This window comes from Grampus griseus, assembly GCF_964374135.1.
Source record: "Grampus griseus genome assembly, chromosome: 13".
NCBI classification, from domain to species: Eukaryota; Metazoa; Chordata; class Mammalia; order Artiodactyla; family Delphinidae; genus Grampus; species Grampus griseus.
Window position 1 is genome coordinate 11,682,944 of NC_139007.1, and position 12,666 is coordinate 11,695,609.

Sequence of the window (12,666 nt, forward strand, 5' to 3'; positions counted from 1 at the left end):
CAGAAGTTAACTTCTGTCTCCGTGATCCTTTTTAAAAAATTCTATTTTTTATTATTGTAAAACCTTATCAATAAAAAATTATTAGGAAATATTTCGTATCTGTGGAATATAAAGCATAATATAGCAAAAGCTCATGTTCTACTTCCTAGCCTGAAGAAAACATTACTAATACAGTTGAAGCTGGGCTGAACCCTTTCTTTTTTTTTTAATTTAAAAAAATTTTTTAAAGAAATTTATTTATTTTTGGCCGCGTTGGGTCTTCGTTGCTGCACGCGGGCTTTCTCTAGTTGCGGCGAGCGGGGGCTACTCTTCATTGTGGTGCGCGGGCTTCTCATTGTGGTGCTTCTCTTGTTGCGGAGCACGGGCTCTACGTGTGCGGGCTTCAGTAGTTGTGGCTCCCGGGCTCTAGAGTGCAGGCTCAGTAGTTGTCGCGCACGGGCTTAGTTGCTCCACAGCACGTGAATCTTCCTGGACCAGGGCTTGAACCCGTGTCCCCTGCATTGGCAGGCAGATTCTTAACCACTGCGCCACAAGGGAAGTCCCGAACCCTTTCTTTTTTGCATCTTTCTGCCTGCTTTCCAGGGGTAACCACCATCGTTAATTTGGTAGTTATCATTCCCATACATTTCTTTGTACTTTATGTTCTTATCTCTGAACCTGTGTATGTGTACAAATTGTTTTGAATGTTTAGAATATTTTATAAATCATGTCATACTGTATTCTTCTGTAATTTGCTTTTCATTCTTGCAGCATTGTTTGAGAAATTAAATTATGTTGATAAGAATAGGTCTAGTGCTTTGTCATAGTATGAATATACTACCTTTTATTTATGCATTTCCTTTTTTGTGGGAATTAGGTTGTATCTAATTTTTTACTATTACATACATTGCTACTATGAATATTTTAGTATGTCTCATATTGCTACTGTGAACTTTTTTTTAAAGTACATTTCCTTGTGCACATGTGTGTGTTTCTCTAGAGCAGGGGTCAGCAAACTTTTTCTGTAAAGGGCTAGTGAATATCTTACCCTTTGCATTCCAAACAGTCTGTCACAATTACTCAGTGCTGCCAGTTTAGCAAGAAGGCAGTTACAGATCATACATAAGCAAATGAGTGTGGCTGTGTGCCAGTAAACCTTTTTGAACACTGAAATTTGAATTTTATATAATTTTCTTGTAACATGAAACATTAGTCTTGTTTGATTTTTTGTTTTCCCCCCTAGCCATTTAAAAATGTAAAAGTATTCTTAGCTTGTGGGCCTTATAAAATCAAGCAGCAGGCCAGATTTGGCTGGGCCATACTTTACTAACATCTGATCTAGGGTATTTCTTAGCAATGGAATTATCGGGTCATGTGCAATTTCAGCTTCACCTAAGTATTGCCAAATTGATCTCCAAAGTGCTTTCACTAGCACTTTTTAAGTTTTCTGTTTATACACATCATTACCTACTTAATTATGTCTGATGTTTTAGTTTTTGCCAGTCTGATGTGGTTATCAGATGGTGGTTTGAATTTGTAATACTCTGGTTTATAGTGAGGTTGAGTATCTTTATTACTGTGTTTTTAAAAATTGTTCACTGTTCATTGAAAATTCAAAAAATATTGAGTGCCAACTTAGAGGTAACCCCTATTCTATGTGCCTGTGGTGCGTGAGTAAACTAAACAAAATACTCTATGAGTTTCTTTTTGTTTTTTGGGTTATTTTGTGTGTTTCCTCAGTTCTTAGTTGCTCATGTTTTCTGCACATTTTGTTCTGTTGGAATGTTGGGGTTCTTTATATAGTCTGGATAGGAAACCTTGGTTGAATTACGTGTATTGAACATACATCTTACAGAATTATTACTTGTCTTATTTTTAAACTCATGGAATAATTTTATGAGCAAATTTTTTAAATGTAGTCATTTATTGTTTTTTTCTTAATGTCTTGTGCTTTTTGTGATAGAAGAAATTCTTTGATCTTATTGGTCCCTTATAACTTTACTTTTTTTGGTTTTACTAATCACTGTTCATTTCTTTAGTTTTTACGATAGCAGGAGAGTGCCAGTCGGCTGTTCAGGTTGGGGTAACAGAATCTGAAAATCTATTTGTAGTGTATCTACTTCTTATGTTTTCTTTACATTTAAAAAAGTTTTTTAAAAAGACTATTAATGGGACTTCCTTGGCGGTCCAGTGGTTAAGACTCTGCTCTTCCACTGCAGGGGGCACGGGCTCGGTCCCTGGTCAGGAAACTTAAGATCCCGCATGCTGCGCAGCATGGCCAAGGAAAAAAAACAGACTTTATTAAATACTTGCAAACCATATATCTGATAAGGGGTTAATATCCAAAATATATAAAGAACTCATATAACTCAATAGCAAAAAACCCAAATAATCCAATTAAAAATAGGCAAAGGACTTGAATAGACATTTTTTCCAAAGAAGACCTACAGATGGCCAACAGATACCTGAAAAGGTGCTCAGCATCACTAATTATTAGGGAAATGCCAATCGAAACTACCATGAGATATAACCTCATGCCTGTTACAATGGTTATTATGAAACCATGGTGACCATGCGCTGTTGGTGGGAGTGTAGATTGGTGCAGCCACTATGGAAAACAGTATGGAGGTTCCTCAGGAGATTAAAAGTAGAACTACCATATGATCCAGCAATTCTACTTATGTGAATATATCTGAAGGAAACAAAAACACTATGTTGAAGAGATATCTGTGCCCCCCTGTTCTGTAGCCGAGACATGGATACAATCTAACTGTCCATGCATGAGTGGAAGAACGGATAAAGATGTTGTGTGTATATACAATGGACTATTATTCAGACATAAAAGGGAGAGAAATCCTGCCATTTGTGACAACACGGGTGGACCCTGAGAGCATTATGCTAAGTGAAATAAGAATGCTGTGTGATCCCACTTATGTGTGGAATCTTAAAAAAAAAAAATCCCAAGCTCATAGAAAAAGAGAACAGATTTGTGGTTACCAGAGGCAGGGCACGGGAGGTAGGGGACTTGGATGAAAGTGCTCAGAAGGTACAAACTTCCAGTTACAGGATAAATAAGTACTGGGGTTGTAATGTATAAAATGATGGGTGGCTATAGTTAATACTCCTATAGGGCTTATTTGGAAGGTGTTAGAGTAAATCCTAAGAGTTCTCATCACAAGGAAAGAAACTTTCTTCCTTCATTTCCTTCCTTCCCTTCCCTCTCTTCCCTTTTCTTTATTTCTTTCCCTAGCTTGCTTTCTTTTCTCTCTTTCCCTCTTTCTCTTTCTCCTTCCTTCTTTTCTTTCCTTCTTTCTTTCTTTCTTTCTTTCTTTCATCTATATGAGATGATAGATGATAACTGAACATGTTATGGTAATCATTTCACAATATATGTAAGTGAAGTCATTATGTTGTACACCTTGAACTTATACAGTGCTGCTCAGTTATATATCAGTAAAACTGGGCAGGGAAGACTTGTTTTTGTTTTTTATTTTTCTTTTTTCTAGCCATGCAAAAGAATTACTTATTATTTTTTAAGAGCAGTTCTAGTTTCACAGCAAAGCGGCAGGTACAGAGATTTGCCATACACCTCTCACCCCCACATCTGCATAGCCTTCACCAGTATCAACATCTCCCACCAGAGTGGTACAACTGATAACCCTCCACCGACAAATCATAGCCCGTAGTTTACGTTTTGGCTCACTCATTGTGTGGTATAGTCTGTGGGTTTGGATAAGTGTGTAATGACATGTATCCATCATTATCATGTCATACGGAGTATTTTCATTGCCATAAAAATCTTCATTGTTCTACCTATTCATCCCTCAGACCCTCCACCCTCACCTCACCTTGGCAACTACTGATCTTTTTACTATCTCCATAGTTTTGCCTTGCCCAGAATGTCATCCAGTTGAAATCATATAGTAGATCGCCTTTTCAGGTTGGTTTCTTTCACTTAGTAATAGGCATTTAAGGTTCTTCCGTGGATTTTTTTTTTTTTCCGTGGCTATTACTAAGTGAGGTCTTGGTATATTTTGGATAAAGTCCTTTATCAGATGTGTTTTTTTTGCAAATATTTTCTCCTGATCTTTGGCTTGTTTCCTAATTTTCTTGGCAGAGCAAAAGGTTTTAATTTTAATGAAGTCCAGTTTATCAGTTCTTTCTTTCATGGATTATACCTTTGGTGTTTCATCTAAAGAGTCATCACCATACCTAAGAGTCATCTAGATTTTCTCCTATGTTATCTTCTAGGAGTTTTATAGTTTTGTATTTTACATTTAGGTCTGTGATCCATTTTGAATTAAATAACTTGCTAAGATTTTGATTGCGATTGCACTGAATTTATTGATAAAGTTGGAAAGAACTGACATCTGGACAGTATTGAGTCTTCCCATTCATGAACATGAAATATCTCTCCATTTTTTTAGTTTTTCTTTCATTTCATTTATCAGTTTTGTAGGTTCCATCATAAAGATTTTGTACATATTCTGTTAGCTTTATAGCTAAGTATTTCATTCTTGGGGGTGCTAATGTGTTACTGTGTTTTTAATTTCACATTTACCTTGCTCATTACTGGTATATAGGAAAGCATTTAATTGTTTTGTATTAACCTTGTATCCTGCAGCCTTACTATAATTGCTTACTAGTTCCAGTAGGGTTTTTTTGAGTGATTCTTTCGGATTTTCTACCTAGACGATCATAGTATTTCAGTCTTTCTTTGTCTTTCTTTACCTTGACATGTTTAAAGTATACTGGACAGTTATTTTGTAGTTTGGGTTTGTCTGATGTTTCCTCATGATTAGATTTAGGTTATGAGTTTTTATAAGGAATGCCTTGGTAGTGATCTTTTGTCCTATTACTGGTGAAATTAACTTTGATCATTTAGTGTTTGCCAGATTTCTCCACTGAAAGGTACTATCATTTTCCCCTTTGTAATTAATAAATATTTTGTGGGAAACTACTTTGAAGCAATATAAATGACATATTTCTCTTCAGATTTCATCCATTAGTTTTAGTTTCTTTCCATTTATTTATTAGTTTCAGCATTCCTTGATGATGCATCCCTGAATCATTTTTTATTATAACGGTTTTGTTTTGTGAATTATATTCATAATTTTCAAATGTTAACTCTTGCTTTTAGAATAAACCCTACTTGATTGTAATATTATTCTTTGTCTATCACTGGATTTGATTTACTGATATTAAGGGTTTTATATCTGTCTTCATGAGAGAGTGCTTGGTAATTTCCTTCCTTAAATGTCGTTATCAGGTTTAGGATCAGGTATACTGACTTCATAAAATGAGCTGCAAAGTGTTCCTTTTTTTTTATTTTCTGGGAAAGTTTAGGTAAATTTGTTGCTATATTTTACAAGTTTGAAAGAAATTATGGGAGAAGCCTTCTGGGTCTGAGTTTCTCTTTACAGAAAGATTTATAATAATTCAGTTTCTTTTATTGACAGCAGTGTTCAAAAATTTTTTTTCTTGTGTCAATTTGGTAATATCTGTGCCCTCATAGGTGTTTAAGTTTGCTTTCTCTAGTCAACTAAGTCAGTTCCTACCCATCCATCAAATTTTCACCTTTCATCAGTTTAGTTACATCTCTCATCTGCTATTATCTTCTTTCTGGGTTCATTTTGTTCTTATGGGTTTCTGCTTTTTACCCCTCTTTCCATTACTGTCATTTTACTGGAGGGGTATGGAGAAAAATGCATATATTTAATTTATGATGCTTAACTGGGATCTCTCTTTAACCTTTGTATTAACTTTCAATTTTGTAAGTACAGTATAGTGGACATAATTTTCCATTCTGATTCTTACGAGTGTCAACCATAACAGGATATTGAAGTGTTGATACTCTCAAGGACTTTTGAGGGTTCCGAGCTTTTGTCCCTAGTGCAAGTTGCCCTAAAATTTATGTTTTTAGAATTTGCTTGCTTTTTGTAATTTATTTTTTCTCATTGGCAGTTATCACTTTCATGAGGTTATTTTTCTTTCATCTGTTAATTTATAGCTTCTAATCTGTCAATTAGGAAATCCTGTGATTACACTTGTTAGAACTGTATGTACGGAACCTTGCTTCTTTAGAGCGTACACAATATAAAATCTCTTGACTTTTCACTGCTTAGTGGCCTTTTTTGTTAACTTGCCTGACTCTCAGTGATGGATAGAGTCTTTATAGACTAGTAATCATCATAGTTTATTACCTTTTCTGTGTTGGTAGCATAACTTAAACTTAACCCTTTCTTTTTTTAAAACAGGTTCATTTTACATTTGATTTTTGAAAATTGGAGTGGGGGATAATTTTAGATTTATAGAGAAGTTTCAAAGATGTTAGAGAGAGTTTCTGTATACCATTTACCCATCTTCCCCTAAAGTTCCCAACTTAGATAATTGTAGTATGTTTGTCAAAAACTAGGAGATTAACATGGGCATAACACTATAGCCTAAACTACAGACTTGACTTGGATTTCACTAGTTATTCCATTAATGTCCTTTTCCTTTTGCACAGTCCAGTCCAGGACACCACATTGCATTTGGTTGTCATGTCTCCTTAGTCCCCTCTGATCATGACAGTTTCTTTATCTTCCCTTATTTTTCATAACCTTGACAGTTTTAAAGAGTTCTGGTCAGGAATTTTATAAAATGTTCCTCAATTTGGGTTTATCTGATGTGTTCTTTTGACTAAACTGGCATTGTGGGCTTTTGGGAAGAAGCCACAGAGCTGAAGTCGCATTTTCATCACATCATGTTAAGTATGCTATGAATAAGACATCACTTCTCATGTTAACTTTGATGATCACTTAGCTGAGATAGTGATTGGTAGGTTTCTGTCAGTTTACTTTTTTCCTTTTTCTATAGTTGACTCTTTGGAAGTGAGTTACAAAGTTCAGCATATACTGAAGGGAAAGGGAATTCAGTTCCATCTCTTAGAGGAGAGTTTGTACATGTATCATTTGGAATTCTGTAAGGAAGATGTGTCCCTTCTCACCATTTATTTATTTATTCAATTATTTATATCCATGTGGATTCATGAATATTTATTTTATTAAGGAGAATTATAATTCATATCATCATTTTTTTAAAAAAACGCCTTCTTCCTTTCTGGCCCTACATAATACTCCAGGCTTATCTTGTATTTTTCCTGCGTCATCTCTAGAATCAGTCATTTTTCCTAGGAGCTCTGGCTCCTTGTATTGGAGAATGGTATTTAGAAAATAAGATCTGGTTGTAGGTGTGCTTGTTGCTACTGGGGTATCACTGCTTCTACACCTTCTGAGGACAGACCCTTAGCTCTGTATACTAACCCATGGAACAGCATATCTATATTCGTGTCTGTATCTATTAATCTATATGTGTATCAAATAAAAGTTGGTACTGATATCTCTTCCTCTAATCTAGCACCACTAGAACGAACAGTTCATTCTAGCTTTCCTCTCTTTTTTTCATAACTTCTTTTTCTGAAAGGGAGACACCTTGCTCCTGTTATCTACTATTTACTTACTTATATTTGCATTATACATGTAAAGAAGTTTCAGATTTACTCATGATGACTTGTTTCCTCCTGTTTCATGATATTTTGGGTTGTGAACTCATTTTTTTGGGAAACTTTTTGAGGCATTGAAATTTTATTTTTTTTAGAGAAGATTTATATTTGATTCTGCTAGTCATTTAGAGGTTTTGGTGATTGTTTTTTTGCCTTTACAAACAGTTTTTTACTGTGGAAAAATATACGTAACGTAAGATTTATTGTTTTAACTGTTTATAAATGTACAAGCGTAGATTGGCATTAAATACATCCATAATGTTGTGCAGCCATCACCACTATCCATTTCCAGAACTTTTTCATCATCCCAGACAAAAGCTCTGTACCCATTAAAAAGTAACTCTACATTCTCCTCTCCCTCCAGTCCCTGGTGACCTCTGTTCTGCTTGCTCTCTGCATTTCCCTATTCTAGTTACCTCATATAAGTGGAATCATACAATATTTGTCCTTCTGTGCCACTATTGCACTCATTGTAATGTTTTCAGAGTTCATCCATATTGTAGCATGTGTCAGAGTTTCATTTCTTTATGGCTAAATAACACTCCTCTGTATGTGTGTGTGAACACAGCACATTTTGTTTATCCATTCATCTGTTGATGGATATTTGGGTGGTTTCACCTTCTGGCTCTTGTGAATAATGCTGCTGTGAACATTGGTGTACAAGTGTCAGAGTCCATGCTCTCAGTTATTTTGGGGTATATATCTAGAACTAGGATCACTGGGTCATAGGGTAATTCTGTGTTTAACTTTTTGAGGAGCTGCCAAACATTTTCCACAGTAGCTGCACCATTTTATATTCCCACAAGCAATGCGTAAGAGTTCCGATTTCTCCTCATCCTCACCAACACTTGTTATTTTCCATTAAAAAAAACAGCCATCCTGACGGGTGTGAAATAGTATCTCATTATAGTTTTGCTTTGCATTTCCTTAACATCTGGTGATATTGGGCATCATTTCCATGAGACTCTTAATTATGGACTTTTCTGGGCCACATAGGTTATGAAGATTCTGGTACCAAACCTGAGTGATTGTGAGCTGATGTTTAGGAATTCCCTAAACATGGGGTGGAGAGATACACTTTATTTGTCATTATTAGTTCACCCCCAAACCCAGAGCCAACGGCAAGATGTCATAATTATCCCTACTGTCTCTTTCTTCAGTGAGATTCTTTTTTCTCCCCCCCGCCCCCCCCAACCCAGTTCACCCAATTGGATTGTCACCCTTCAGGTCTTCTGGTCTATGATCTGACCTTTCATTTTACTGAGGCTCCAAACCTGGTCTTCCCAGCCTCTGGGCCTCAGGTTTTTGTCATATGGCTCAAAAACAAATGCCAGCTTCAGAACTTCATTTATTTCTCAGGTTCCCACTTCATAGCTGTTTATGGCTTCGGGGTATTTCAGGCATGCACTTAAAATTTTTCTTAAACTCATCGTGAGCGTGTTTGGTGTTCTGATCTGGAGAGTTATTTCTAACATTGAGTTCACCCTGATGCTAACACAGAAAACCTTGGTTTGTCTCTTTTCTGCTAAAAGGCAGAGATGATTGGCTGAGGTAAAGAAAAGGCTGGTGGTCTGGATTTAGTTCTCATAAATAAGGCAAGCAAATTAACAGGTACTAGTTTCTAGAACCAGTGATCAAATACGGTGGAGATGCAGGGTTGATTTTTACGTATTTCATATTCATGTATCCCCATCCACATTTTTATTATATTTTACTGATTTGAGCTTTTTTTCTGTAGCAAGCTCACACATATGGATGAGTGTAAATTAGCAAAAACAGATTTTAATGTGTTCTTTTTCTCTTTAGAGGAAATAATCAAAAGGCAAGCAAATTAAAAGAAAATCCTGACTAAGCAAAGAGTTTGGGAAATGCTCAATTTTATTTTGTATTGAATGGCTCTATTAATGAATACTTATCTGAGTTTGTTTTTATTTCAGCGTTGGCTAGATCAGAATCTAAAAGAGATAGAGGTTTTAAAAGGAATTGGAGCTTTGATCATGGAGAAGAAAGTGAAGGAGATACAGATAAAGAGTAAGAATGTTTTTTTCCCCCTCATGTTTTATAAGAATGAAACTTTTCATTAGATAAACAATTTTATTCCATGGAAATATTTTTAAGAGTATGGTATTCTTAAGAAAACATTGAACTCTTACAGTAGTATTAAGGAAAGAAAAAGCAGTTCTTTTATTGGTATATAATTTTGTGGTTATATTTCTTCATCTTTTGAAATGTATAAATATGTGCATATAGTACATGTAACCTTATAATTAAAAGTTGACCTGGGCTTCCCTGGTGGTGCAGTGGTTGAGAGTCCGCCTGCCGATGCAGGGGACACGGATTCGTGCCCCGGTCCGGGAAGATCCCACATGCCGCGGAGCCTGCGCATCCAGAGCCCGTGCTCCGCAACGGGAGAGACCACAACAGTGAGAGGCCCGCGTACAGTAAAGAAAAAAAAAAGGCGACCATACTACAGGATTCCTATTAAAGAAATTGTTCTTTAAAAATAAAAAATAAAAAAATACGGCATTCTGTTCACGTAGTGATTTGAGAAGCCACCATTTATCAGGAGTAAATGAACCCACATTACGATTCCTGAAATTTGTAAGAAAGGTTAGTGTCTTTCTTTCCAGTTGTGACTCACCCTGCCCCCCACCACATTCATCTTAGATTGCTAACAGAGAAAGCAGAAACCCTGTAAATGATAAACACAGGTGTTGACCCAGACAGACGTTAAGCAAAGCGTTCATTACACTTTGTTAATGTACTTGGAATGACTGCTGTAACTTTTTAAATAGTTTTAATAGAGCCTTTTGCATGTTATGAGATCTGTATTACAAATTTAGTATGGCTATTAGTTTCTTAGTTTACTGATCTGGTTTTCCACTGGCCAGAACAAACAGCAAATTAAGAGACACACAAATATATACACTAAAGTTCTACCAAAACTGCAAATATTTTTTAGAAATTTTACACAAGAAGTCATTCAGAGTATATTGGCTGAATATTGTAGGTGCTTCACTTCTGTCTGGGCAACAGCTCCGTTCATCATTACCACTTTATGTGCCTTCACCTATGAGATGTTGAACTGAAGTGAAGTTTTATTTGAGGGAGAGCTTTGAACTGGTATGTTTCTCACTCAAAATTTGTATTTTATGGTTTTCTTTCTTTCATTTCTTTTTATTTCTGATTATATTTTATAACAGACATTTGTTATTTATGTAGTTTTGAAAAATTGGAATTAAATCTGAAATTGAGTAGACCACTTGTAAACGTTAAAAAGTATCCCACCTTTTTTTTTTTTTGCGGTATGCGGGCCTCTCACTGTTGTGGCCTCTCCCGTGAGGAGCACAGGCTCCGGACGCGCAGGCTCAGCGGCCATGGCTCACGGGCCCAGCCGCTCCGTGGCATGCGGGATCCTCCCGAACCGGGGCACGAACCCATGTCCCCTGCATCGGCAGGCGGACTCTCAACCACTGCGCCACCAGGGAAGCCCAGTATCCCACCTTTTAAGCATTTTTGTAAAATGTTTGCAGGAGAGAATTTTTAGCATTAAAAAAGTTGGGATGTATACAAACAATAATGGAACAAACATTTTACATTTTTGTTATAAATAGCTAAGATTTTACTAAAAATAGCTTAGCAGAATTGTCTTCAGAAGGGTGTATTTTGACTTTGTTAGAAGATTTGTCATGATTATATAAAAAAAAATGTGTCTTTTAAGGTGCTACCTGTCCTGTATGTTTCACTTATGAATTTTACTCTTTGGTTTATCACTATGTTCAGATTAACATGAACTGTTAATAGATATATCGGTTTTTTAGAATCAGATCAATGATTCTCAGTAAAGGGTTGGTATTTCCCACAATGGTAGAGGTATAACTATTTTATTGGGTTAATACCATTGCAGTTACTTTCTTTTCATTAACTAAAGTTTTCTTACCAGTATGTTTCTTTCCCTCTACTTTGTTTTTCAGCCCCTTTCCCCTAATTTAAAATCCAAGACAGAAAGGAAAAATGAGTGACTATTTATGAAATCCATAGTTAAGAAAAGCAAAATTATGTGTTCATTAATGGCAGAGGTCAGGAAACAGTGGCTCATGGGCCCAGGCTGGCCCACCCCTGGATTTTTGTTATAGTTTTGTTGGAACACAGCCACACAGATAGTCTGTGGCTACTCTCATACTACAGTGGCAAAGCAAAGCGGAGTAGTTGCTGCCAAGACTGTATGGCCTGCAAAGTCTAAAATATTTACTCTCTGGCCCTTTACAGAAAAAGTTTGCTGATCTCTATATTAGGTGAGCACAGAGGCTAAAACTTCTGAATTTAATGTATGGGTTGTAATTGTCACTTAAGGCTTTTTCCCCTTTATTTTCTGTGTAGTGAGGCAAATCTACTCAGTGTAGATGAAGATGAGGATTCTGAAACCTCAAAAGGAAAAAAGGCAAGTGTTACTTTCTATTTATTTATTTTTTTAGGTTATATACTAAAAACTAAAGCTTCAAAAGAAGATTTGTATTTTTGATTGTAAGTCCCAACCACCCACTTTCCTACCCCAAAGGCAAATGGTATTCCCAGTTTCTTGTTTATCCCATCAGAAGTATTTTATTTATCACAAAGAAAATATATATTCTCGCCCCACCTTTTTTGTTTGTTTGTTTTTGCGGTACGCGGGCCTCTCACTGTTGTGGCCTCTCCCGTTGCGGAGCACAGGCTCCGGACGCGCAGGCTCAGCGGCCACGGCTCACGGGCCTAGCCGCTCCGCGGCATGTGAGATCTTCGCGGACTGGGGCACGAACCCGTGTCCCCTGCAACGGCAGGCGGACTCTCAACCACTGCGCTGCCAGGGAAGCCCAAGAAGTGCTTTAATAAAGCCTTGTGCTTATACCTTTTCACATCTTTACAGTGTATTTGTAGGATAGATTTCTAAAATTGCAGTTGCTATTTCAGGAGGTAGATTTACATGTTATTTTGCTAAATATTGCCAAATGCCTCATTCATAGGAATTAGCATTAGCCATAACTGCTAGCACTGTATGAGAGTTTCTCTTCTAACTTTGGGAAGTATGTGGTCAAACTTGAATTTTTGCCAATCTGACATAGTACCCTCTTTACATATTTCCTGTACTTACAGTTGAATAGTATTTT

At 36.5% G+C, this 12,666-nt stretch overlaps 1 protein-coding gene across 4 annotated transcripts in view; it reads left to right on the forward strand.

Annotated features, from left to right (window-relative positions):
- The window catches only part of SENP6 (SUMO specific peptidase 6), a 102,667-nt gene that overhangs the window by 8,150 nt on the left and 81,851 nt on the right, over positions 1 to 12,666 (forward strand). For all 4 annotated transcript variants that reach the window (XM_082668655.1, XM_082668656.1, XM_082668653.1 and 1 more), the window contains exons 2-3: positions 9,460 to 9,553; positions 11,903 to 11,963. In XM_082668655.1, coding sequence (XP_082524781.1) covers positions 9,460 to 9,553; positions 11,903 to 11,963 — 155 coding nt within the window. The remainder of the gene's footprint in view (positions 1 to 9,459; positions 9,554 to 11,902; positions 11,964 to 12,666) is intronic.